Genomic DNA, 27,803 nt, shown 5'->3' with positions numbered 1-27,803 from the left:
TACAAAAGCATTATACTTTATTTAACTTGATACAAAATTTGGTGATTAAAACATTAAATAGGTACTGAGTTTTATTTTGAACATCATAGTCAGTTTGTAAAATGCAGGTATTTTACTTTGGTCACGTCTGCCATCCATCTTCCTTTTGTTACAAACAGGTGCTATAAATGGAGACTTGCTGGCTTATATCATGGAGGAGTGAACGGACCTCTCCTTCCAGTCTCATTAATTCTTGCGCTTTATCTTCTAAATATTTTTGATTGTCCTCATATTTCCTTTCCAGATCTGTGGAAGGTCAAAATAAATAAATAAATAAAAGTTGGAGTGATTTGTACTCTGACCTGAAAACTTAATCATCGCCTCTAAGGCTGTAAATACCTAAAACATAGTGAAGATTGAGAAAAAAGAAACTGAATACCTTGCTTTGAAATTAGAAGACCTACCTTTTAGCATTTGCAGCTTGCTGTTGGCTTGAGCCAAAAGCGTCTTCGCTTCATTTTGCAGCATTTCAGCCTTCCTTCTGGCATCAGCCGACTCCTCAGTTTTTTTGGCAATTAAATTTTCTACTTTCTTATACTTCTCATCAAGTTCGCCATCCAGAGCCTACAGTTCCACATTTAGACACAAAGAGGTAATGGTGTTAAAGCCAGCAGGCTCTGAGGGTGGGTAAGCGCAGCCAGCTTGGCCTCAGAGATGTGGACTTGGAGGGTCTAGGCTTGGTGCCTGAACTTCATTTAAACTCTCGCTGCAGTAAGTCATAAGGATTAAGCCTTTAACTCTTTTGAAGTAGTGTAACTATGGAGGACTGTGCAACAGAGAGTGGACGTCGGAATGGGCTCTGCTCTGAAGAAATAGAGGACCTCATGGGTCTTGACTATTCTGGATTTCTCACGACTTGATAAAGTTAAGGGGAAAAGCAGATCACTACAAACGATTGTTTTTAGAAGCATTGTTCAAATAATGGTCACTATGGCAGTCTTCAAGGGATTTTACTCCTTTATTTTTGTACATGTCATTTTCTTTAAAATGCTACTTGGAAAACTTTTGCTCTCAGAATTGCAGGGAAAAAGTACAATAGAACATTTTGCTGCCCCACACTGGCAGTGAACCTTCCTCATTCTGTTCTTTTCCCAACCCAGAGGTCTGTACAGATTACTTTTATGTAAGCCTAAAAGCTAAAGTAACTGGGAAAATTTTTGAATAGGAGTGAGCCATTACATCATTTAACGCCTACCCCCAAGTGGCTTTGGTAAATGCATATTGCCCACACAGATTTAAAAACTAAACATGTGTTTCAAATATTACTTGGTTTCTAGGTAAGAATTTAGGTAGTGTGAGATTTCTCTGCAAGACACAATACCTTCTATTGAAAGGCAGGGTGTGCATGTGTGGTTCAAAACAAGTTTACAAAGTGAGATCCGATTTCCTTCCAGATGTCCTCTGTAATGAACTCTAGGCTTTTTCCTTTCTGCTTTTAAAGTACTCTCATATGGCCAGGTAATTACACTATAAAGATATACAAGTTCAATATGCTTGTTTCTAGACTTCCACCCTTGGATTAATTTTACTCTTTTCAACTCTGAATTGGGGTGGGAGGGCCTGTGCTTACGGGCATTCCCATTCTTTTCCAGCTGCATCTTGCTATTTCAGAATAGGTCTTTTGGGGTGTTTCTGTTGAAGAACTACTTATATCTTTGTCCCTTGTGAAAGATTCACTGCATCTTTATAAACTAAGCTGTGAAGCTGCAAAGATTTACTTACCTTCTTAACATCGTCTGCACTTTGTTTCACAGTATGTACTACTTTTTCAATATATTCTGCCTCCTCAGAGTTCTGGGCAGCCTTCCGTTTAAGTTCTTCTACATTCCTCTCGAGCTCATTGATGCGCTGGGAAGCGTTGGACAAGGTTTCCTCAGAAGCTGCTGTTTCAGACTCAATCTAAAAAGATAATGTGCAGCTAGTGAGCCACGAGGTAAAAGAAAAGTGGGAAACACTGAGTGCAAGCTTGATGGAAGATTTAAATGGCTGTGGTTGCCATTTTGCTCTAGCCCACAGAAAAATTAACTTGCGCCGACACTTCCATCATCGCTCTTTCCTGATGATCTAAGCTGAGAATGATAGCTGATTTTTCCCTTTCTTGACATTAAGACCCACCCTCCCCTTAGAGGGCTGGGTGTGAAAAGGCATTTCTGGGACACCTGCAAACTTTGTTTTGTTTTTTGCAGAACCGAGGGTTGAACTCAGACCCTATTGCTTGCCAGGGAAGCACTTATTCCACTGAGCCCTCTCCCCGGCACCTGCAAACTTTGGCTAAAGAATTTTCCAAACTTAATATGGGAAAATTAAAACTCCCAAGTTATTTTTTTTTAGTTTTTCCTGTCAATTCTAAATGTTAAATTCTAAGGGCTGGCAAGATAGCTCAGTGGACTAAGCGCTTGCCTGGGAGACTGGAGTTCAATTCCTAGTATCACATGCGGTGCTGGCCTGCCCCTGGGGCTCACTGAGCTGGTGACTGAGACCGGGCATGGTGGTGCATGCCTAGGAGTCTGAGCTACATAGGGAGACCATGTACCAAATACATGAAAAAATAATACGTTAAACTCTAGTAAGATTTCAGCTAATTACTGAAGACTGAAAGATTGGAAATGTCTTAAGCCCTGAAAAGTTTCTGTAGAATTGTGAGCTGGCATGTGGTCTAGAAAAATTACACTTGGAAACTGTAAACATGTAGTTAAAGGAAAATATCTCAGCAACCCTTTAGGTGTCCATATTTGATCTCTTACAGGAGAATCAAACATTGTTTTTAAAAGCTGGCCAGAGGATAGTAGTCTGGCCCATAAGAGAACTACCAGTTTGACTGATTTTTCTTAAAAATGATCTTTAAGGACAGGTCTGTTCCATTAAAAACAAAAAAATGTAACGGCACTGTCATAGTGAAACTAAGTCAGCGTAGACTTGTAAATAGACATTTGTAAATATTTCAAACTAAACAATTCTCAGCCTTGCAGTTCACCCTGAAGTTCTTAGGAAAGAATGCTTGGAGAGTAATTCCCAGTAATACTGAATAGTTGGATTCTCATAAGCTTTGGCTAATGTGGTTGTCATGTGTAGATGTTCCCCAAAGCCTCATGTGCTCATTCATAGCTGAGAGTTTGGGGGAGTGGCCGTATCTGCGTCGGTGTGTGGGGTGAAGGGTGCACCATTAGTGAATCAGTCCCTGGATTGGTTTAGCATATTTCTGGGTGTGGATGGCACCGCCAAAAGGCGGGCAGCCTGGAAGGGATACAGGAGAGGCGGGCTTCTGCTGCTGCTCTGCTGTTTCCTGCCAACTTGCCATGGACCGTTTCTCCTCTTGTAGTTCGGCTCTGTGCCCTGCTGGGAGCCAGGTGACTGGACTGAGACCTACAAACTGAGCTGAAATGGTACCTGCTTTAACTTCGAGTGCTGGTGCTTTGTCTCAGCAATGATAAAAATAAGATAGTGGTTTAGTTAGAAGTTCTATTTTCTTTTTATTTATTTGATACAGGGTCTTGCTATGCAGTTCAGACTTGTGATCCTCCTCTCTCAACCTTCTCAGCACTGGGATTACAGGTGTGTGCCGCCACACCCGGGTTTCGGGCCAGCATGATGTGCTACCAGGGATACAACTCAGATCCTTGTGCTTGCCAGGCAATCACTTAGACTGCTGAGCTATCTCCCCAGCCCCTGTTTTCTTAAGGTTACTAACTCTGTCCCAGAAAACAGCTACCATGCTAACTTACATCATCAGACCACAAATTTCACTTATAATTTTAGTATTTCCCAATTGTTTTCAAAACAGTAACTTAATATACATTGAACTAGGAAACGTATACCATAATGTTACTGCAGAACCAAAAATTCTGAATAACCTAGAGTTAGAAAATAAAAATAAGGGATTACAACATATCCTGGTGTGAAAATACAATTTTTCTTAGCATTTTTCTGAACAGATAACTTTAAGAAGGGTCTTAAATATTCTCAAAATGTAAGTAAGGAACACTGGAAGGCTTCATTTCTGAGAGCGGGTGAGCAGGAAGATGAGTGTTTTTCAGCTAGTGGGAGGAAAAGCATGCTGAAAACCCGTCTCCCAGTTCAAACAGGACGGGTCTGAGGAGCGTCTCATTTCAGAGTACATGCTGACAGCATGAGCATGAATTGAGTGCTGAGGGTTTTTTTCTACCCATTTTTTTTTTTAAGCCTACTAACATTGGCAGAAAAAAAAATTATAATTGAGAAGATTTTTAGAGTAAAACTAAGTCTGTGCAAAATACTTTTCTTGGTTAATATCTGGTCGTCTCAGTATTTTGCTCATGAGAAAAACATGTAAGCTTTCCATTTCTTCAGAACAGACTGCTCGGCTAGCTGGCTTAACGTCTTGGTTTTCACACGGCAGGGATACTTGGAGCTGCTGTGTAACAGGACAGTTTTCTAAAATGGAATTTTGACATTTAATGCTATATTTCATAGTACTGAACAGTCTGTGCTGCTGCCTGAAAGTACAGTTTCTGTCCTCCTTATCTTCAAGTCCTTTTTTTTCCCTCTTGGAAATATCTCATTTTATTCTGGAAGTTCAGTTTTATTTTTTATTTTTTTTTTTATTTATTTTTGGCAGAACTGGCGATTGAACTCGGGCCCCTGAGCTTGCCAGTCTACTGAGCCATCTCCCTGGCCCTCAGTTTTAAATTAGAGGAATTCTTTTTAACTGTTCAGTTGTACATTCTTGTTCATAGATAACCACTTTGGCAGAAGCGTGTGGCATTCCCCACCACACACAGCCACAGCAGGGCTGTCTTACCGAAGTCAAGAGGTTTTGTGTTCCTTGGATGTCTTCATCTGCTTGTTTGATTGCCTTCTCTGCTGCAACCTGGGCCTTTTCTGCTTCTTCAAGAGCCTCCTTTACCATGTCTGCAGTGACTTTAACGTCTGTTGCACTTTGGCTGAGTAAAAGGATGAGACATACTGTTAGTTAATACAAAATAAGTATTTTCACTGAGAATACTTTTCTTAAAAAGGATAGCCTTCCTAATAAGACTCATACAGACTCTTAGACATTTCACTGGTTAAAAAGAAATCCTTTTGCTGTGCATGGTGGCTGCACACCTATAATTCCAGCATTTTGGAGGAAGATGAGGCAGGAACATTACCCTGAGTTTGAAGCCAAGGCCTGAACTACATAGCAAGGCCTGTCTCAAAAAAGGGAATGTGTCTTCACATACCTGGCTTTTTTAGCTTCCTCCAGCAATAGCTCAGCTCTGGCAATGTCAGCAGCACTCTGCTGTAGAATGACTTCTACTTGAGAAAGGCTTTCAACTTTTTCACGGATGTCTTCTGTCAAGTTCTGTAACTGCTCTGGAGTGCTAGGCATTTCCATTTTTAGTACCTCATTAGCAACTGCTTCAATACTGTCCAAATCGGCGCTGTCCTCTGAAAAATCAGGAGTGATTTATTCATTAAATCATAGTGGTCATCTGCTGCATGGGTGGCATGATGGAGTTACATAACACTAATTATGTACTTTCTGTTAGAGAGTACGTACTTCCTATTGGGAAGTTTATAACCTAACTAGGAGAGGACACGCAGACTGTAAGAACTAGCTTTCTTACGGTTGTGTGGTAGGGTAGTGAGGATGAAGAACTGAGGAGGTTCTGAAGACCTTGCTGGGAGGTGGTAGCCTGTAGGTGGGTAACAGTATGGGCAAGGTGTGTGAAGAAAGTTGGCTGAGTGGGTGGCTAGCTGTGGAGAACCACGGATGCCAGCCAGCATTCTAGCTGGGACTGGCAGGAAGTGTAAACTTTCTCTGCCATGCTTGGGATCCAACCCACAGCCTTGCACATGGCAGGCAAGTGCCCTAACCACTGAACTATCCACCTAGTCCCCACAATGAAAAATCTTACACTTGAAACTGGCAAATGCAAACATAAAGTTGATATTAACAGAACCAGGAATGGGAAATTATCTGGTCAGGAAGGCAGGAGAACCAAGAGTGTGAAATGAAGGAGTTTAAAATATTATAAGGAGGTTATATTTCAAATATGTTTGATCGGGCTGGTGAGATGGCAGTGGTCTAAAGCACCTACTTAGAACAAGTTAAGCAAAGCACAGGGACCGCGGTTCAATCCCCCAGCACCACATGCCAGCCAGTCCTGCCCCCTGGTGGGCTGAGCTGGCCCCACACACACACACACACACACACACACACACACGCACAAAATAAATAAATAAACAAAAAATTAAAAAAAAAATATGTTTGATCTTCAGAAAATATGTGTTGGAATGATAGCGTCCACAGATATTCCTCAAAGATATCCTTAGCAAATACTGTTGTTTCCTTATGTAATAGCCTTTCTTCTTTTTCCTTGCTAACAGAAGGAAAAGTTTTCTCCAAGCACTTAACTCTATGGTCAGATGAAATGACCAACTCAAAATTAAATCTTTATCACTCTTGTAATCACTTTCTACTTTCCAGAGCCATTTACATATGGGCATGATTTCTGGCCTGTAAGATCTATGGGAATGAATGCCTGCTTCTTGGGAAAGGTTCCCTATTCCTAGAAAGATACAACAAGGGAATAAGGAGTCATACTATCTTTATGTGAAGTCTGCAACTTTGGCAACCTTTTTGTAACCATAAGCAAGCTTAAAACAAAGCTAAAATGCTTAAAGTGGCAGAGCAAAAAGAAAAACAGGGCCAGCCAGATAGCTCAACAGACTATCGTGCCTGCTTAGGCAGAGCACAGTTGTCAGGGTTCGATCCCCGGTGTCCTGTGCTGGCCCCGCACAAAGGGCACACTGAGACAGCGATTGAGACTGGGTGTGGTGGCACGTGCCTATACTCCTAGCACTTGGGAGGCTGAAAACAGGAGAATCACTATGAGTCGGATCTACGTAGTGAGACCCTGGACTAAATACAAAAAGAAAAATACGTGGATCTCGAACCCATGAAGCTATCACACACTGGATTTATGTGAGACAATAAACATCTCTTGCTTACTTCTGATTCAGCGTACAGTTTTCTGTAACTTGTCACCTATTACCATTCTCACTGGTAAACTCTGAACTGTGGACCAGCAATGTGTAGGGTCTGGGCCACAAATTCTAGATATTTTCTTTTTCTCCTCATAACACTTAAGCTACAGAATTGTTTTAACGGCAGATAAAACATCCTAATCCTGTCAGTTACAAGATTACAAATTTTGGGGGAATGTCAAAGCCACACACTTCTTTAAGCTTTTGATGCTTAGTATAGCATATTTGCTTATAAAATAAATGTTTTATGTAATCTCTAACATAAATTGCGAGTTCAGGTCTCCAAGTATTTTTTTTTTTTTTTTTTTTTTTTTACTTAATTTGCTACTTAGCTGTCCTGTGAGGGGGGCTTATAGCATTGGCAAAGGTCATTTGTACACATAGGCTTAAGAAATGGGAACATTCTTCACATGGACATTCACTCACAAGGAAACCTTACTTTATGTCCTGCCAGATACTGATTTTATCTGAAATGCAGTTTTGTATTATGGTCTGTCAAACAGAATCTTAAAAGAACAAATGTCTAAAGTGGAAAACTCCTTACGGGTCAGGAAGTTACGGATCTCCTTGATCAGGTTTCTCAGCTCCTCGTTGCTCTTCTCCACTCTGTCTTTGGTAGCGTTTGTTTTCAACAGAACATCCTGAGCATTCTGTTTTGCCTCATCCGCCTTTAGTTTTGCTTCAGAGATCTAAACAGCAACAACAAATTACCCAGGAAAAGTGTCATTAGAGCAGACTAGAATGTTAGAAACGATCTAGAAAATGAACTCCCATTGAATCAAGGACTGTATTCTCTGGTAGACTCCATGTTCAGTATACAAAGTCCTAGAAAGGTTTTTTTTTTTTTTTTTTTTTTTAATTTTTTGTATTTTTTAGTAGGGTCTACAGGGTTGCACTACATAGATTGGACTTGTAGTGATCCACCTGTTTTCAGCCTCCCAAAGAGCTGGGATTACAGGCAAGCACCACTACACCGAGTCTCAACTGCTGTCTCGGAGCGCCCCAGAGGCGGGGCTAAAGTATTCTTATATTGGGTTAGCACTTTGTTTATAACTCCAAGAATGTTACCTAGTCATTTTCCTCAATAACAATATTTCAGTGAACAATGTGTGTGTTTCTTTAGAAGAACAAGTACCTAAATGCTTAGTATAGTATTTTTCTAACACAACTGAGTACCTTCACAGCCTGATAATAGTTTTTGTCAACTCTGATTTAAGCTCTCTATCACATTACTCCTGTAAAAAGAAAGCAAATTCAACTGTCCATGAATAAAATCCTTTTTCGACCACATAAGATGCCTGACTCTGAAACAAATGTTTTTAGTCAGTATTTAGATTTGTTTCTCCCTTTCAGATCCTCTAGTTTACAACTGAAAGCAAATACACGTCCCAAGATTCCGAGTTTGTCCACCGCATTACCATCTTGGAGAGCTGCTCCACATCAGCCAGGGCACCCAGGACATCCCGGTCAAAGTCCATGGCCTTCTGCCAGGCACTGTGGGCGACAGTGACCAGACCTCCACAGCCAGGCCCCCCACACTTTTTCTGGCCATCTTCGGTTCTGCAGTTCGGGCCACCACACTCAGTCTCGGAACAGTCAGCTCCTGGTGGCGTCCCGCACGTCTGCAACCAGAGTTGAGGGTTAGGCACAGTGCGGGAGAACGGCTGTGTGGGCTGAGTGGCCCCAGAGCCACAGATGTCCTCAGCAAGGTGATGAGAAACAAGTAGCCCGGGGGTCGCTCAGCTGCTCGTTTCTGGGGAACCAAAGCTTACATGCCCTTGGCACCTGCACACATGCGCTAGAATACCGTATGGGCACTGCCCAGCATCTTTAGACATTCATGTGTACATCTTTAGCTAGCAAGGTCAGGCTGCCTATATGAGAGGAGAATGTTTTTCTGTCTTCTTTTTGAAAGCCACTGTGAACCTTCTTTGTGCTCCGTACCACGTTAACTGCCCTGTTGACTGGTGAAAAGGCCCATAGTCTAGCCTCACAGTAACTGACATCTAGTTAGGAAGGCTCTACACATCAGCCAAGAACAGATCAAGAAGACCCTAAGTGTGAAGGAGAATGGGCGACAGGGGCACTGCTGAGGACTGCAGCAGTCGTAGCTGGTCACGGCTTTGCTGGCTGGTGGGGCACAAGCAGGGCAGAGGAGAGTGTCACAGCAACATGCTCAGTGGGCGGGGCTTGTCGAGGCTCCCTGCTCCTGGTATCAGAAATCTCTCAAAGATCCCCACCTAAGTATAGTGTGGTAGTGAAAAGTGAGGAACTGCAAGTGTGCTACATGACTGAAAAGATGAGTGGGAAGAAAACTCAGAGCTGACCTTTTATGGAAATTGTTCACACTGAGAAGCAAACAACATACTGCAGTGAAAAGCAGCCATGGGAATATTCCCAAATGAAGTTTTGGCTTTTTTCAAAGTCAAAGTATTTATTCTTTGTATTTAGTGCCGCGTCTACAGGGTCTCACTACACAGATCGGACTCGTAGTGATCCTCCTGTTTTCAGCCTCCCAAGCGCTGGGGTTACAGACATGCGCCATCACACCCAGTCGCAACTGCTGTTTCAGCGCACCCTGGGGGTGGGGCTGGCACGGCAGGCCAGGGATCAAAGCCCAGCCGCTGCATTGCACTCTGCCTAAGCAGGCACTTTAGTAAACTGAGCTATCTGGCTGGCCCTAAAAAGTATTTTTAGTAGATACTCTTTGGCCTAATAATTTTAATTATAGTCCCTGTAATCCCTAGATTAACTAAATTAAGTCACTTTTCTGGTTTACAGTATGTAAAAGCTTTAGAAAGTTTACTCTGCTATAAAAGAACCTGAGTCCTAATCAAGAAGAGAAACTAAAGGGGCCAGGGAGATGGCTCAGTAGGATAAGCACTTGCCTGGCAAGCACAAGGGCCTGAGTTCAACCCCCGGTGCCACCAAAAAAAAAAAGAAACTGAACTCTCAAGGATGCTTTCTAAAAACAATCTGACTACACACTAGGCCTGTTCTGTTTCGACGGACAGGAACAGCGTGAGAAGAGCAGCGTACTCCAAGATGAAAGACTGGCGCTGACTGGAGACACAGGAGGACAGAAATCTACCTCTTTACTAGAAAATGACAACGTCAAACTCAAAGCCGAGTGCTCCCAGGATAATTAACAGACCTGGCAAAGCTGGCTAGTCCCTGGGTGCTCACCAGGTGGCAAAGCCTGCACAGGATTGCAAGGGCCAGAGGAAGCGCCCGCCTGCCTCCACTCCCAGGGGGACTTTTATTACAAGGCTTAAGTCCTTTTAGCACACTTAGCTGCCTCTCAGATGACTGATTTTTATTAGAACTCGTAAGGGAGCAGTCAGTCCTGAGAGATGAGTGACAAACTTGGTATATCATACCTAACAACTTTTTACTACTGTTAGGTGCAGTTCACACATTGCCCTGGGCCTTCATTGTTGGTTTTTCATTTAATAAGTGGCAACAAGAGCCCTACAAAATCCCTGGTTTCACCAGATGCTGTAAAGCTGCACGGGATAATAAGTATCAGACCTTGCAGCATTAGGAAAACTGGCCACGCTATAGCGCAGACCATTTGGGTTTGTGCGTGGGTGTGTGCGCGCGCATGCGCATGCTCAGTGCTGGATCTAAGACGATGACCGAACTTTTTAGTCTCCCATATATATACCTGCACTTTTAACTTTCTCTGCATTCCTAGGCTGAGAGAAAACAAGCCTTAACCTATAAAAAGAGACTCCAATTCTTTCAGCTGTCCTTCCATGAAAAACAATGGAAACAAAGCAAGGAATAGGCTCAGTTTGCCTTTCTCTTGGCCTTCTGCCCGATTTGCATTAAACTCACTCCTCAATTTCTCTTGGCTCCAAAGTTATTTTTTAAAAGCTTCTAGGAAATTAATCTACTTTCTGGACTGGTTTCGGGCTTACTCTTCACCAGGGTAAAGGTATTGGAACAAAAGAATCATTTTAGCTACAAAAATTCTTTAGCTGTCTTTTGTTTTGGAAAGGATTTCCCAGAATGATTCTGAATTTTTCCACTGATATGGATTCTGCACTTTCAAATCAGAACATGGTGAAAAAAGTGCCCATATTACAAAGAGGATCAAGTCTCAATCAAAAGTCACTCATGCAGCTGGCACAGCTGCATGGGAAAGTGGTGACGACCCTGGCTGCACCAGAGAGAAACAGCTGGAGGTGGGGAAGGCACGCGCTGCGCTGCACGGCTCTGGCTAGGCTTCAGACGCCCACACTGCAGCCTGGAGTCTCCCACAGGCAGGCTTATCTGCAAACCGAGCAGCACCAAGGACAAAGCAGAGTCCTCCCCCGGCCCAGCAGCAGGGAGGCCAAATCCCAGGTTACCATCTCCGCAGCTGCGGACAGGTCCAGACTCTGGAGTTTGCCTGCAAGTTCATCCAGAAGGCGCGCCTGGTCCTCCTGCTTTTCCCTGAACTGGGTCTCTCGCTCCAGCATTAGGTCTTCCACTCTGTCCCGCATGAGAGCTGACTGCTCCACAGTACTGTTGGGGTCTATGGTTGAGGCGTTCACTCTCTCTTCTGCCTCAAGAGATATCTGGAAATACTTGGTAATGCTATCCAAGGCACCTAGGACAGGAAGCGAAATTGCCCACTGTTAGCCTTGCTGTACCCCACTTTCCTCCCCAAGCAGTATCCTTACTTGGTATCTTCTGGCCTGGAATCTACTGTAAAGTTTTAGGAGTCCAGAAAAAAATCTTTATGAAGTAGAGCTTCCCTCTCATGAACAGTGAATCCATCTGTCCCATTAGAAATGTTACACAGGGACTAATAAATAAACTCATCATACACATTCCACGTACAGGCTACAGCTATTTCTATCTGAATAGCTGATGTTAGGCAGCCTGTCAGTTACATGACAGGATTTTTTTCCCCTTTCTCATTTATTCAGGTCCATGCCCATGCCTACCACTATGTACTTAATAGCATGGCATGTTTTGACTGAGCTAAAAAAGAAAAACATCCAAACCAATTGTGCATAAAACAGGACAATGTAATCTAATATTTCTACCTTGTTTTGCTTTTGGGGGAAGGTCTCGTGGCCTATGATATCAGTAAACAAGGATTTGGAAAAATTATTTCCCTTCTCAAATGTGAAAATATTTGCAGAATTTTCAACCTAGTGACTACTCAAAACAACCTGTTTAAGAAAAAGGCCAACAAGTCCAACTACTAACTGGAAAATGCACTGTAACTACTGCTGCTAGCCCCTTGGGACCTTCACTATGTCTCCTGGCCTCTCTGTGCCTCATGTCCCAAATTTGGAAAACAGGGACTTTCATCCCTATTTGAAACAGCGATTTAAGAGAAAGTTTAAGTATTAAAAAGTGGGGGCCCCCTGCCCCCCACTACCGCCAAAGTGTTAAGTCTAGCAGATGGGGAAATCTACTGCCTAAGACTTTTGTGCACAAATGATGCTCACCCCGAATATCTGAGTTTTTGATAAATTCCAGTTGTTCAGCAAGTTCTTTCACAGTGTTGTCAAGGCTTTCTGCTTCTGCCTGGAGCAAGTCCAGTTCCCTGGCTGTGCTGTTGCTTTGTGAAGCCGTGTCAGATAACTTCCCTTCTACTTGAGCCATCTTTTCTGTAACATCTTTGGTTAGTTTCCTATTAAAAAAAAAAAAAAAAAAAAAAAATTACTTATATAAGCTGGACCAAAGGAAAATTGTAAAGTCTTAATTTTACATCTATTCTCTGTCCATTATGTTACTTCAATTTTAGTAACTGAAAACAATTCCACATGTAGGTGTGGTTCTAAGAGAGTCTATTAATGTAACAACTTCCCTTCTTCAAGGACTCTGCAGGCACACAGATAGCACCCAGCTGTGTCAGGTGGGTGGCCCTGTAGTCGTCCAAGTCTGTTGTCCGGTGCGTGCAAGGCAGGGCAGGGCAGCGTGGCCTTCCAGCTCCACAGAAACAACTTCTTGTCTATAGAACTGCACAGGCTCATGACACACAAATGACTGCAGTGCATAACTATGCCACCCGCCAATACTGTTCCCTGCCCGTAAGCATCTCCTCCTTCCAGCTGGACTATGTACAGAAGCCTGCAGCCCACCACGGAGGCGATGGTAGCCACTGAGCCAGCTTGCCACACACTCCTCACCCCCACCAAAGCCCTGTTAAAGGAGTCTCACTCTCCCACCAAACCACTCTCTATTTTTTTAATAAGAAAAAGGATGATCTATGGAGGACAATCATATAGCTTTTATAACATCCCTGTATAATCCAAATCCAACTATGCTTTGTTCTGTATCTTCTATCTTAAGAGCTGCCCTTCAGGAATCTATGTGAAAATATAGGGTGTGGTCTGCATCTGTCACAAAGGAGGATTTGACAAGACCTTAGCTCTATAGTGACTGGTTCACCTAACCAAATGGAATTGTTTTCTCTGGAACATATGAATATAAAAAACATAGCTATGCACGCTGGTGTCTGTCTCCATCTCAGCCACTCAGGAAGGACTGCTGCAGAGTAAGAATCACTCATGCCCCCAAATCTGGGGCCAGCCTGGGCATCACAGTGAGACCCTGGCTGTTAAAAGGAAAAATAGAACAAGACTAAGAAAATGTAAAGATGCTAAAATCGTATGGGCAATTAGAAAAATTACATGTAGGTCTTAGATAATACTATGAATGAGCCAACTTGAAGACCAAACACTTAACTGAACTCATTGGATTTGGTAGGCTAATTTGCACATTACAAACCCAATGGTTTGTTCCCTGAGGGAAGCAGTTTCATTTTTCAGTGTTCTGCTTTCATTAATATGTTGTCTCACAAAAGGCTTTTGTTTCTTCATAAGTCTCGAAAATATTACAATTTTTTTTTAAAAAAGAGTCAAGCATAGCACTGGTTTTTGTTGTTCGGGGGATTAAGCCCAGGGCTGACACACACTAGGATGTACAGCCCCACAACGCTGTGTACTTTTTAAGTGAAACCATTTCAGGTCCCAAAACAAATATAATTTTGAAAACAAAAACTACTGAAGCTGCTTTTCCTGAGAAGACAGCAATTTGCCTCATGGGCACTAAGGGTAGAAACCGCTGCCCCTGGACGGTTCACCCGGGACACCCAGGACTTTAGTTCTCTTGCAGGCACGTGAGACCCAGGCCAGCAGTACGCTCTATATGCACTCAGAAAAGCCCTAAAACTTGTGACTGCTGCACATGAGGAAACCAAACCTCTTAGTAAGGTCAGCTTCCTGGTTAACACGTCATCAGTCCATAGCAGATATTCTTGAACACCCTGTCACCCACATGTCTTGGACCCCCCAACCCTGAGGCTCTAAGTCAGGGGCACCGGTGGCATTTACTTTAAGAACGTGGAACTTTAGCTACGGGTGTCAGTTGTTCCCTGCCTTTCCAAACGTCATGTTTGATGAAGAGTCCATGCAGATTTTGAGAGATGCTGACTAAAGTCCCAGGGCACACAAAAGAGTTACTGTGCTCTGTCAGAATCCAGTCATCGCAGAGGAGATGGCTCGGTGGAATAAGCGCTTCCCTGGCAAGCGCAAGGGTCTGAGTTCAATCCCCAGTTCCGCAAAAAAAAAAAAAAAAAAAAAAAGAATCCAGTCATCATCAGGTAGGGACAAGAAAGGGCTCTTCCTGTTTTGACCTTCTACTCACTCCTAGGTCTTCACACTGCTGTTTCTCAGGTTCTTTTTGGCAAAAGTAGTTCCAATGTTTGTGGGCAGGGAAAACAAGGATAGAAGGAAAGGCAGAAATAGGATTGTTAGCAAATTAGGTCCACCTCAACTTTCTCAGCATTAAGTGAGCTGGGAGTGGTGGTGCATGCCTGTAATCCTAGCACTTCAGAGGCCAAGGCAGGAGGATGGCAAGTTCAAGGCCAGGCTGGGCTATGTAATGAGTTCCTGGCTAGTGCAGAATATAAGCCTCAGAAAAGAGGGTGAAGTTGTGTTTAGTGTAAGCCTTGAAGCGGAACCTGTGTCCCAGAGACCTCAGTCTCAGAAACAAGACCAAACAAACAAACAAACAAAAAAAAAAAGCCATCTAGTCTGAAAGATGAATACCCAGAGAAAGAGTAGGAGGATTTTTTTTGTTGTAAAAAAGTTTTTAACAATTAAATGACACGCTGGTCTAGTGTACCAATGGCTTAGCAGCAAACTAAGTTGGGAAGTCTACCTGTGGTGCTAGAATTTCCTTAGTAGTAGTGCTAAGTTACAATAATAATTTGATTTATAATTTCTCACAATTACATTATCATTTCATGAATCAATACCTGTGTTACTCTGTAGGGTAAAGCAAGTATTATTTTCCCCATCATCCAAGGGAAAGAAAATCGAGGCCCATGGGTTAGTGCTGATCTAAGCCCACAAGCCTGGTGTGCGTGGAGCTGAGGCTCCTATGGAGCTCCTGGCCCAGTGCTGCTCCGCCTCTTCCACCTACAGCAGCGCTATGAGCTGGCAGTGAGGGAACATGTGTACTTCCCGTTCTGCAGCCCGCAGGATCCTGGGCCCAGTGACACACCCCTGTCACTCACCAAGGACCGCGGGGAATGGACAGGACAGGACAGGACAGGACAGGACAGGACAGGACCCGAGCGATTGAATAAAAGCACTGTGCCAGAAAAGCTTCGATGTTTAAATGTTGAGCAAACACTGTAAGCTATTGCTCCAACCCTTAAATACTTACTCGGCTTCCTCAAAGAGATTCCCGATGTTTTTTAGTGGCTCAGCTGCCGGGCTCTGGGCCAAGATGGCTTTTATTTCATTGACTTTCTTCTCCACTGCATCCACGGTCTCCCGGTAAGGCCCGATCACGCCGCTGATCTTCAAGGCCTTGGCTCTCTCCAGGAACCTGTGGGTCCTGTTGGTCAACTCGGCGATGATCACATCCCAGAGTGCAAAGCACTGGTGGCAGGGTGCGCAGTCCGGGAAGACCCCCGAGAACCCCCGTGTGCACTTGTCACAGCGTGGCCCCTCCACACCCTCCACGCAGACACACAGGCCAGTGGACTGGTTACACTGCGGCGTCTCGATGCCCCTGGGGTCACAGTCACAGGCTGGAAGCAAACAGCAATGCCAGTTGATCTCGCTCAGGAGGCTCAGTGACCATATTTGGTTCTTAACCATAACCGTAATAATTAAAAATGAATAGCTAACACTATGTGCCAGGCATTAAAGAAATGTCCCACAGGCATTTCACTTAACACTCACTGGAACCATATATGTATGAGTGCAAAGATCTCCACTATGTACAGATGTGGAAACTGAGCCGCAGAGAGGTCACGTGACTGCTCTTGGCCACACAGCAGGAAAAAGGCCAAGTCAGGATTCTGCCCCCTGCTGGTAACCACCCTTCCATGCTCAGCACTCAGTCACAAAACACCAAGGATGATCTAGGGGGCCGGAGAGCCTGTCGGTCTCCCTGTGTCACTGGTTCACTAAACAGCAGCTGGCACCTGATGTAGAGCCAAATGCCACAGGGTAAACATCACACCTGTGACCTGGCAAAGACCCACATTTCTGGGCCGCAGCCGTGGCCGATGTTAATGATAGTGCCTAGTCCATCCCCAAATCTCAGGTGACCAAATCATTTCTGTATCAGTCCTTCAGATATCATGGTACCTCTTCCGTATTTGAAGAACAAAAGGCCTGGACATACGTTCTGGCCCACAGTCCGTGCTGCGGGGAGGTATGAATAAGTAAAATAAACACTCTTATCTCCCTAGACTGCACAGCCTTCAGGGCGGGCCCAGGCTCACACCGCTGTTACCTCTCAGCTTTCGCGCTCAGAGTAACCTGTGCTTAGGCCGTGGCCTCCCTAGGCCCCCACGCCCTGCCTTTTCCTGTCAGCCAGCAACACTCCAAACTCTTGGGCCCCAAGACCTAAGAGGCCAGCATTGGGATCAGGAACACAGCTACTGTGCACTTCTGGGGACACATGTTCCGTTTCTAGGCTTACACTAAACCCGACTTCACCCTCCTGACAACGCAGTTCCTGGAGCTCTAAGGACTTGAATGAAGTCCAGTTTCCTGAGTTAGAAAAGAACCAAAGCAAAATGTCGGTGAGTATGGAAGAAGTCCCAAGCTGAGGAAACAAATCAGGCATTCAAAAGGGAACAGGCTGTGTCCTTCTACTCAAGAAATACAAGAGGAAGAAGGAGCAACATTTGGACAATGTCCATGTCCCAGAGCTTCTCTCTTCTGCCTCACACTTCTCAAACCTTGGTTTGGAGATGCGGGCCTTTGCTGAGAGCCAGGGAAAGAGTTCCCTCAAAGGGAAACTCAGCTTCTGCTTCTGCTATCTATGAATCACCAGAGACTCCTCATGTGACCCCTTGACTGTTGAGGGGCACAGTGCACAGCCTCAGGCTGGAGTTATCCCCAGTGCACTCAGTGGTGGGCGGAGGAGATTCCTCCTGTGTCACGGCACAGTGGTCAGCTTGTTCAGACTCCACAATCAGCCAAGAGCCCTGAGGCGCACGGACAATGGCGACATTCAAGAGACTGTAAGTTGGAGGCTCTACTCATTTGTCTTTTACATCACTTCATTATTTTTCCTTAAGGGCAACACTTAGCTATGACCTAAGTCCTTCCGTAAGCATATTGTCTGCTACTCAGCACCAGAGTGTCTAAATTTGTGCTTGCCAACAAACCCTTCCAATAGAAGATGTACTTGGCAATTCAATACATAATTCAAGAAAAGAGTGTACGCCCTTTGCCTATGGCCCCATCTAATTTCAGAAGAAACTTTGTCCTTGCTGATCTTTGGAGCCAGGCCTTCAAGTCCTGGTCTCCCACTTGGAGGGTGCCCCAGGGCACCCAGAACCCTGCACTGTGTCTCTTCCTTACGCTGCCCTGACCCGGTGGGCCTGGCTCCCACTCCCACAGCTGTCCAGTGGGCATGAGGCTGATGACTGCCCCCCCAGGTTAAGTCATTTCTTGCGGTCTCTGTCTCTGTGTCTCTCTCCCTGTCTCTGTCTCTGTGTCTATGTGTGTCTGTCTCTGTGTCTTTCTGTGTCTCTGTCTGTCTGTCTGTCTGTCTGTCTCTGTCTCTCTCTCTCTCTCTCTGCATACTTTGTAGGTTACCAGCTTTCTCTACATGGAATCACAGGCACTTGGGGTCAACACTTTCTTGTTTGAGAGCCTGCTTTAAGCTCCTGACCCTTAAGCGGCATTTATCATCCCTGGCTCCTGAACACCAAGGGAATCTACCAGTGATGGCAACTCTTTTAGGGATGAGTACCCAAAACCTATGTGTTTATCCCAAGTGACAACCCTGAGGTTTTCACTTAGAACAAACAATTCACACATTAACATCTTTTTGTGTTCAAAGACAAGTATCGCACATGCCATCCGTTTGCCACCACTGGCCTGCACCAACTTCCCCACAACAGTGTAAATTCAAAATGCTTTCTTCTCCTGAATTAGAAATGCCCTGAACCAGCTCAGCTGGCAGGCACTCAAAGGAGACACGAGACAGCAGTGCTCAAATAGAGGCAATATTTTTATAGCTCTGAATTGCTACAGTTAGCAACTCAGTCAGGTACCGTCACCCTATATTTTAACACTCTGGAAGAAGAGGGTTTTCTTCTCATTGGCATTTAAAAAAAGACCAAAGATAAGTTTGGAAAAATGTTATAATTTAGTACGAAAGCAAGACTGGAACCCTTAGATCTAGAACTGGAAAGAGCTCTTGGATTGTGTTCCTGTGGGCTACATTCTTAGGCTCATAACAACAGCTCCAAAGGGTTTGAAACCAACATTTTTCTGGATGGGGGTGTGCTGAGTGGACATAAAGACTGATTATAATATAAAATACAAAGTCTTCTGTTCCCTGACCTTTCTTATTTAGCAGGACTGGGGTAGAAGCTGGGGCCTCTGCGCAGAGCTACGTGACCAGCTGTGCTCTCCTCTGTTCTGCTCTTCTATTGGCTGATCGATCAATCAGCTGATCTAGCTACCGACCTACCTACCTAGAGACAAGGTCTCACGATGTACTTCAGGCTAATCCTGAGCTCACAATCTAGCCCACGCCAGCCTTGAACTTGAGGAGATCCTTCTGCCTCAGCCTCCAGAGTGCTGAGATAACAGGAATATGGCACCAAACCTGGCCTCTTTCCATTTTTTTTTTTTTTTTTTGAGGCACAGACTATGTTGCTCAGGCTGACTTTGAACTTGCAATGTTCTACCTAAGACTGAAAAGGGTTAATGTGAAACTAATGTAATGAGTTAATGTGAAACTAAATGTAAAAAATTACTTTGCTCAACTTTCTGTGACCCTGCTTCCTTGTAAGACCGCAAGCAGGCTCGGTGTACCGTTGATAAATCATCAATAGACTGAGAGTTAGCAGAACAGGTTTACAAAATAAATCAAAGTAAAGGTCAAAATGTTACCACAAAATAAATAAATAAATAAAGCAACACAGAAAATGAAAATCATACATTGTACAATAGGAATAAACTTTAAAAAAAGTTTCTAACTATACAAAACCAATTAAAAAGCGTTGCTATGGGAATCAAGACCACTGTACACAGGTGTACCTTAAACAAGAATTAGACAATGCCAGGTTCACATTCTTTTATGTTTAAAATGCCACGAAAGGGAAAACTAAAGGAGACAACAAAGCCGGGAGGCTGCGCCCAAGCTCCCAGAAAGAATGTATGCCGAGTAATAGTCACGCTGTCCCTTAAGGTACTGTTCTATGTTACATGACAAATTTGTTTGCCAAACAGGATGCAGTTTTTACCTTTAAAACGTCTCTACTTCTAAGGCTTTCTCGCCGCTTGTCCTCTCCTGCATGAATATGGTCAAGCAGTCCTGGGCCCGGTAATAAAGGCTCATAAAATTTAATAATTGGATTTTGGTCTGGTTTCTGTGTTGAGAACCCATAACAAGACTCCTGAGTAACTGGTATTATTACAGGCATGTACCACCATGCCTGGCTTTAGGACTAAGTGTAGGAAACAAATTCTGAGTACATTTCACTTTGCAAATCACATACACATAATAGATGCATAAAAGCACAGAGGACTGGAAAGTTCTACTCTGACTGAGTATGTGTGTGCCAGGGAGGGGTGGGCTCTGGTGCTCTCTAGAGGCACAGCCAGTGAGGGAACCCCAGGCCTGACTCCAGGCCCCTCTGCCTGTCTCCCTGCTGCCACCCAGCCACAGCCTTGAGGCCAGACAGTCTTGTAATCTGTTTACTAACTAAATGTCTGATTATCTTAGAGACAAACACTAATGAGAGGAATAGAAAGGACTACACATGACCAGCTTCAATCCATTTTCCTTACACAAGCTGCATTTCCTTGAGGGTACTCAGGATTCAGTCTGCATGTATTTGTCCTGATTATCAGCTTAATACAAAAAGAGCCAACTTCTAGATAAAATGAATACAGTCAGTAAACACCAATGCTAAACATCTCACCCAGCACAGTTTCTAAAATAAGATCTAACTTTCGACCCAAGAAAGTTGGGGGGGGGGGTGCTGATGATAATCTACAATTCCTCTAGCAAAATTAGAGGGAACGGTTATAAGCTGAGAGGGTAAGGGGCAACCTTCCGAGCACTCCTCGGAACAAGGCTCTGATTTTGCTCTGGGTAAAAGGCCTCCCAAGCTGACAAAGCTGAGACTGTAGCACAGGGTCAGAGGGCTTGGGCGGCCCAGGCTACTGTGCCAATGAGACATCTGATAGGACCAGCGGCTCCAAAGGCATTATCTGGAGATCTGGAGAAAAATCAAGCCCGTGGGCATTAGAAGACTGAGGAATTACAGTGAAAAGTGACAGGGCCCTGGAGAACACATTTCAGTGAAGGTTTCACTGGGGGAAGAGTGGTAGTGCAAGGGGATGGACTTCTGACAGACTGGGCTCAGACCCCAGAAACCATTAACACCTGAGGAATGAAACTGCTTGTTCCCTGACGCAGCGCACTTCAGCCCCTCCTGGAAACAGACCTTCACCAGGGCGCGCCCGGCCCGGCCTGCCTGGCCCCACGTGCCACGCTGCTCTACCCACCGTGAGGCATTTTCCTGATGTGAAGGAAGGTTCTGGTTTCTGACCTTTCGTGGGAGACACCAAGTGAGCTGACCACCTGAACACTGTTATTTCTTATTGTTGTATCCAAAAGAGAAAGAGGTTGTTTTAAACTTAAAAGTCCAACATCAACATACAAATTCACATGTATAACAAAGAAAATAAGGGCCAGGGAGATGGCTCAGTAGAATAAGTGCTTCCCTGGCAAGCACAAGGACCTGAGTTCAATCCCTGGGTCTGCCAAAAGAAAAGAAGGGGCCAGCCAAATAGCTCAGCGAATTAAAGTGCCTGCAAACAGGCACAGGGGCCGGGGGTTCGATCCCCGGGCCTGCCGCGCTGTCCCTATCCCTGGGGCATGCTGAGAGGGCAATTGAGACTGGGCGTGGTGGCATGTGCCTGTAATCCCAGCTCTTGGGAGGCTGTAAACAGGTGGATCACTACTGAGTCTAATCTAGTAGTGAGACCCTGAACACCCTGTAGACCCTTTCCTAAAATACAAAAAAAAAAATCTAAGAATACCTAAACAATAATAGAATATATTCAGTTATAAACTAAAACTGCAAGAAAACAGAGCAGAAGACACAGTCAAAAATACTAATTAAATCTTTGTCATAAATGACTTTAAGATAGGATAATATTTGTCAGGTTCAGAAAAACGAAAATGTCAACTCCAGCCAGGTGTGGTGGCAGCCTTCCAGTACTCAGGAGGCTGAGGCAGGAGGATTGCCATGAGTCTGATGCCAGCCTGGGCTGCTTAATAAAGGCCAATCTGGACTATATAGCAAGACCCTATCTTAAAAAATATCAAATAAATAAAAATTTAATAAAATAAAGAAAGAAAATGTCAGCTGGATGTAATGGCACTACCTGCAATTCCAGCACTATGTGAAGCTAATGCAAGATGAATATAAGCTAGAGCCCAGCTTGGGCAATTTAGCAACTCAGTCAGACCTTATCTCAAGTAAAAAATGAAAAAGGCCGAGTACGTAGCTTGGCACAAAGGCCCTGGGTTCAATCTCTGGCACCACGGGGTGGGGGATCTTTTCCCAGCCTTCATGAAAATGTGGCTTTCATCCCCACTAACGGACTACGAATGCTGGCCTCATCTTCACCTCTTCACAGACTGATGCCCCAGTCCCTGCTGGAGGGACACTGAACTCATGCACAGAAGTCAAAGATTTTAACTTGACATGGTCGGCTACAGCGGTGGCGAACCTATGACATGCATATTGTTTTTAAGACCAAAAGTGTTAATATAGGAGTCTTTTTTTCTAAACTAAACCCCCAGTATTCAGGTTTTCATTGAAGTGTCACTTGCAATAAATAAGGTGCAGTTGCGGCAGGGCACTTGACTCTCAAAGGCTTGCCACTGCCGCGCTGCCGGACCCACCAGCATCAAATGATCTCTTTAGGAAAACCAGGAGTCTCTTGCATGAGCTACCAAGGAAGTCCATTACAAAGTACAGTTTGGAGAGGAAAATAATTTTTTAAAATCCCCTTGCAGGCACATACGGGTTCATGTTTCCTTTTTGCTAGAAGCAGCCCCGCGTCTGCAGTTTGCAGACGTGGGTGCAGGTACAGTGCCAAGGTAAGCGCAGCCCTGGGTGCAGGGCTGGAGGAGCAGCACCCACTTGTACCACCAACACTTACCTATGAGGCTGGATTAGACTTTTCAGCAAAGGTGGAGCACATGTTTCTCATATCGTTATCTGCGCTGCACCCCGGGATTTAGCAAAGGTCCTCGCAGCCCCCGCCCCATGCCACCGTCCAAACCTCACCTCGGCACTCCACGTCAGGGTCTCCCCAGAAGAGCTCCTGGCACTCGCTGCAGGTGCGGCCTCCAAAGCCCGGCATGCACTGGCACTGCCCTGTGAACTACAGCCAGAACACAGACGGGTCAGGGCCGCAGAGGTGGTGGCTGTCATCCTTTGCCCAGCTGCTGCAGTGACTGAGCTGCTGACTTCAGACAGGGACCCTCTTCCTTTCTCTGTCTTGGGCACCAAGGTCACTGGCCAGTACCTCCTCCAGGCTCCCTCGAAACAGGGTCAGAAAGGTACACAGCACATGGGATCTGCGTCCGCCTTCCTTCACTGTTCCCTCATAGAGCCACACAATCCTAGGCCAACTCTGACTCAACCTGCCCAACCTGGGAGCATGTCACTTAGGAATGTGTCAGCTGTCTACATGCTGGAGATCGCTAGTCTGATGCCAGGGTCAGGTCAGGAAGAGAAACTTGCGCTCTCATCACCACCCTGTCCCCTCTGCTGCTCCTCACCCACTCCTGGGCACTACCCTGAATCACTGTGTGTGTGGTTAGGTCACCCCAGCCCAGCAGGGACCAGTGAGGGCTAAGACCAGACTGCAAGGTGTTAGCCCAGCTGTGCTCCATGTTGGCCTTTCTCCAACTAGGGAGAGGCCACCAAAGGGGCTGACTGTCACCGGGGCCCCCGATGGCCTCTCCCCTCACCTCATTGCAAGACGGCCCAAAGGAATGCTCCGTGTTGCAGCCACACACTTGGCACCCGGTCCCGCTGGCCAGCTGCCAGGTATTGGGCGCACAGCGGTCGCAGTTCTGCCCGATCACGTTGGGAAGACATGTGCACTGGCCAGTGGCCTGGTCACAGCGGCAGTCAGAGCCCTCACAGTGCTCTGGCTCAGTGCCAAGGATGTTGCATACACACTCTGAAAAAGACAGCGAAGTCAGAGGAGCTCCTGGTCACAGACAAAGACGTGCGGAGGTCAGCTACACCTCAACAGCCGGGGTTCTCCCTGTCCCGACCTCCATCTAGAGGCACAAGCAGGGGAGGGAGTAGCTTTTTAAAATCTTAAAATTACTCTTCTTCAGAAGCTTTTGTGAAATGTGACACAGTTCTGCCCTTTCCAGGGCCAATGACACATTTCCACAATGCCCACGACAGTGTTGCCAGTAGTAGTTTCTAGAGCTACAGATTCAGTGAGCTGATCATCCACTGTACTAAAAGTAAAGATATAATTGGAAACAAAAAGGGCGCCACTAGGAACTGAGGTTTCCGGGGGCTTCAAACTCCTGGTGGAAAAAGAGGTAATTGGAGGTGTCCGAAGCAGCAGGTGGAAGCCCTCGAAGCCAGCGGGCTCTAAGGAATCTGGGCCTGCTGGTCCCCAACACTCCACATGCATCAGGACAGATAAAAATGGGCCTGTAGCAGCAGCAGCAAAGAAAATGTCTGCTGCTCTCTTGATAACGAGAGAAGTAATACGGACCCAGGAAACCGCTCAGAAATTTCACTTCTTTCTCTTCCCTAGGGGGCAAGGACCAGCTCCCTCGATGAGGGCAGAGAACTGTGGCCCGCGGGGACCCCTAAGGCCCGCGCAGGCGGCAGGTGGCAGGCTCTGCGCACAGCACATCGATGCGCTCTTTCACGCTGTTCACCATAGTGATGACCAGTCTCCCGTTTTGATTTTCTCTCCCCAGCACTGAGCCACATCACGAGACTTCCATCTTGCCAGAAACTGAGAATACAAAGATACTGAACAATTCTGTCCCATCTTTCACTGGAAGTGCAATTTTTTTCAATTTACTTTTTTTATTTTTATTTATTTATTTTTTGTACTAGGAATTGAACCAGGACCTTGTACTTGCCAGGCAGGCGCTATGCCACTAAGCTATATTCCTGGCCCTGACGGTACAATCCTGACTCCTGCCTGAACAGGCGCTTTTCCCATGTGAAATAAATACATGAAGAATAAAATCCTCTAAAGAAGAGGAAGTTAGAAGCTGGGCCTGGCAGCTCAGGCGCTGTGAACCCAGCATTCCGTGAGACGGAGGCAGGAGTATTTCAAGTTCAGGCCCCACCTGAGCAACTGAGTAATCTAGCAAGACCTTGTTTTCAAGAAAGAAGTTTTTAAAAAGGTGAGTTATAGTTGGGGACGTAGCTCAGCGCAAAGGCGCAGGGTTTGAATTCCAGTACAGAAAAGTAAGAAGTAGACAGAAATCAATCTAAAAGAAACAAAGCTTTGTAAGTAAGGAGGGGTGAAGGGATGAGAAGAGAATGAGAAAAAAAGAGGAATCAAAAAAGTTGGCACTTATTTTTTGAGGAAGATTAAATAATAATCTACCTCATGGAAAGAGAGACAGTGAGAAGAAATCAACCAATCAATCAATCAATCAATCAATCATAGGGGCCCGGGGAAATGTCTCAGTAGAGTAAGCGCTTGCCTGGCAAGTGCAAGGGCCTGAGTTCAACCCCCGGTTCAAAAAAAAAAAAAAAAAAAAAAACAATCAATCATGCTAAGGAGGCGGCCAAGTGAATGAATGCACATCTTACTCCTGCAGTCCTGCCGGAGGGCATCACCATAGTACCCAGGGCGGCACAGCTGGCAGTGGTCTCCTTCTGTGTGGTACAGGCATTTGAGGCACCTTCCAGTCTCCTTGTCACAGGCCTCTGGGTCGCTCATGTCGATGTTGTGGTGGCACTGGCAAGGCTGGCACATGCCCCCGACGTCCGAGGGATTGCCAAAGAACCCCGAGGCGCACTCATCACATCTGGAGCCTATCGTGTGGGAAAACCAAGCACAACACCTTCCGCTGGGCCAATCAGCGGACACCTGGCGCTGGCATCCCTGCCCAGCGGGGCTCATGCCTCAGCCCAGGTGACAGAGCCTGGCCCATCACACACGGAGGGGCAATAAAGGCTTCCAGCTATGCACAGAAGAAGCCTTTTGCGGCCACAGAAGGACCAAGGCAGTTAGGAGTGTTTAGTTTGTCATGTACAGGGCAAAGCACGCTAGCCACTAAGGAACAAGGGAACAATGTAAAAGGCAGCCTGAGAGTTAGAGTCCTAACCCCAGGGTTATATAAACCAAAAAGAGCAACTGCAAAGTGGGGTCCTTAATGATGACCAGTTTCCCTCAGAAACCCTGAAATCATACACAAAAAGCATTCACTGAAATACGCCTAAGTGTAACTGCACGTGGGCCGGCATCTTCAAGGATGAAGTGTAAGGGGTCTATCCAGCAAAACTCTCTTAGTGCTGAAAGGCAATGAACAGCGCGGAAGATGCTCGGCTCTGACTGGCTCAGCCCTGGCAACTCCCTCAGTGATACTCCTTTTTCTTTCTCCCCACTTCATTACACCAAGACACTTTTGGTAGAAGCTAGATAAAAGAAGGGAGTCAACTGATCTTCCTACTGTTTAAGAACAGAAAAAAAAGAAAATGGCCCCCAGGGTTTTGCATCTCCTTGCGATCTTGACTCCTCTGTGTGCCAAACTGCAAAACAGCAGGAATTTTCCAACTCCCTTCACTTCTAACTAAGCAATGCGCAAGTGAACTTAACCAGATCACCTTTCATCTTTTTCTCACTACTAATGAACTAAAGATGTAGCTCTTCCTTCTCTTCTGTCCTAAAAAGCCTGTGCGTGACTTACCAATGTAGCCTGGCTCACAGACACAAGCAAGCTGTAGAGTGACGGGATCCTGGTAACAGCTCCTGGCAAACTGGCGTCCGCTGTCAGGACCATCCGGGCAAGGGCAAGGGCGGCAGTGGTCCCCTGATCCAATGATGGGGTCGCCATAGTAACCAGCCAAGCACCTGCATTGGTCAAAAAGAGTGAGCCCTGACTGCAGTTGTAAACACTCTGTTCCAAGAAACTCTGAAACTCAAACTCTGCTGTGTGTGCGAACATTCTTCCTGGTTCCTCACACTGCCACACGGAAGACTTGCCGCTGCAGCAAAATGCTTCGCCATCTTTGGCTCCAATCAAAGTCCCTGGGGAGGCTACAGACATATTTCTGGGATATGGTCCCCCAGTTTGTGGTGTAACAGGCCCCAGGTGTCGGGCTCACACCTGCCAGGTCATGCACTGCACATGTGGTCCCAGACTCCCTGCTCCCAGAGGAAGCAACACAGCCCGCTGCCATCAGCGGTCCCCCACCCTGAGTGACAGGGCTGCTTCCTCTTTTTCTCGGGCATCTGTGGGTGAGGCTGGCACTGTCTAGCCTGAGTGCCTGGGAGAGAGAACATGTCAGCAAGCCCAGTTGTTCAGGGTCTAAAGCCACATCCTAAGAGGCAGCTTTTGTCAGTCACAAAGCTGCCAAGGTGGTCTGTCGCTAGGTGAGTTCTAAGTTCATGAGTCAGGTGGTTCTAAACTTGGACTGAGAGATGTAATTCATTAGTGGCCAAATCTAACAGCTCAAAGCTCCTCATGGTATAGGCAAGGGATTCATGGTGGGTGACTGATTTGCAAAGCTCACACATCCCATTAGACAATAAGCCATAAGTTTGATGATTATTAGAGAGGACTTCTTTTATTAGGCCAGGCTGCTATCCTCAAGATGAATACTACAAAGCTTATTCTGTAGAATATCTACATCATAAGAGCTTGAAGGACCTCTGGAGGTCATTGTTAGGTTTTTCAGTGGTAAAGAGACAGGAAAGATAAAAGAGGCCTCCACTGACTAAATGGCATGGAGAGAATGGGAGGTGGAATGGGGGATTCTCTGACAGAGAAAGCTGAGACTTCTGTGGAGTTTTGCTAGGGGTGGAGCTTGAGGGGCAGTTTCAGTTACATGGAAGGAGATGATTGGAACTCTCTTGTGTGTGAGGGAAAGGGGACAGGAAATCGTATCCAGGGGCCTGGGTTGGGGGCGAAGAAGAAAGTGGTCATTGGGAAGAGAAGCTATTGTTTTAAGGGCTTCAGCCATGTTAGATGACTACCATAATAATTTAGCAATTCATACTAGGGCCAGAACC

General features: G+C 45.5%; 1 protein-coding gene across 1 annotated transcript in view; it reads right to left on the bottom strand.

Annotated features, from left to right (window-relative positions):
• Lamb1 (laminin subunit beta 1) overlaps positions 1 to 27,803 on the bottom strand; it is a 70,443-nt gene continuing 42,640 nt past the window's right edge. Inside the window, exons 21-34 of the mRNA XM_004634975.3 lie at positions 26,479 to 26,642; positions 25,379 to 25,603; positions 23,542 to 23,756; positions 22,853 to 22,949; positions 15,727 to 16,096; positions 12,498 to 12,682; positions 11,403 to 11,644; positions 8,466 to 8,669; positions 7,592 to 7,736; positions 5,238 to 5,445; positions 4,817 to 4,958; positions 1,762 to 1,938; positions 444 to 603; positions 1 to 285 (exon numbers count right to left, since the gene is read on the bottom strand). Coding sequence (XP_004635032.1) covers positions 149 to 285; positions 444 to 603; positions 1,762 to 1,938; positions 4,817 to 4,958; positions 5,238 to 5,445; positions 7,592 to 7,736; positions 8,466 to 8,669; positions 11,403 to 11,644; positions 12,498 to 12,682; positions 15,727 to 16,096; positions 22,853 to 22,949; positions 23,542 to 23,756; positions 25,379 to 25,603; positions 26,479 to 26,642 — 2,671 coding nt within the window. The 3' untranslated portion in view covers positions 1 to 148. The remainder of the gene's footprint in view (positions 286 to 443; positions 604 to 1,761; positions 1,939 to 4,816; positions 4,959 to 5,237; positions 5,446 to 7,591; positions 7,737 to 8,465; positions 8,670 to 11,402; positions 11,645 to 12,497; positions 12,683 to 15,726; positions 16,097 to 22,852; positions 22,950 to 23,541; positions 23,757 to 25,378; positions 25,604 to 26,478; positions 26,643 to 27,803) is intronic.

The sequence above is a fragment of the Octodon degus genome, unplaced genomic scaffold, assembly GCF_000260255.1.
Source record: "Octodon degus isolate 3935 unplaced genomic scaffold, OctDeg1.0 scaffold00068, whole genome shotgun sequence".
Lineage (NCBI taxonomy): Eukaryota > Metazoa > Chordata > Mammalia > Rodentia > Octodontidae > Octodon > Octodon degus.
This window is presented reverse-complemented; position numbering and strand designations above follow the sequence as displayed.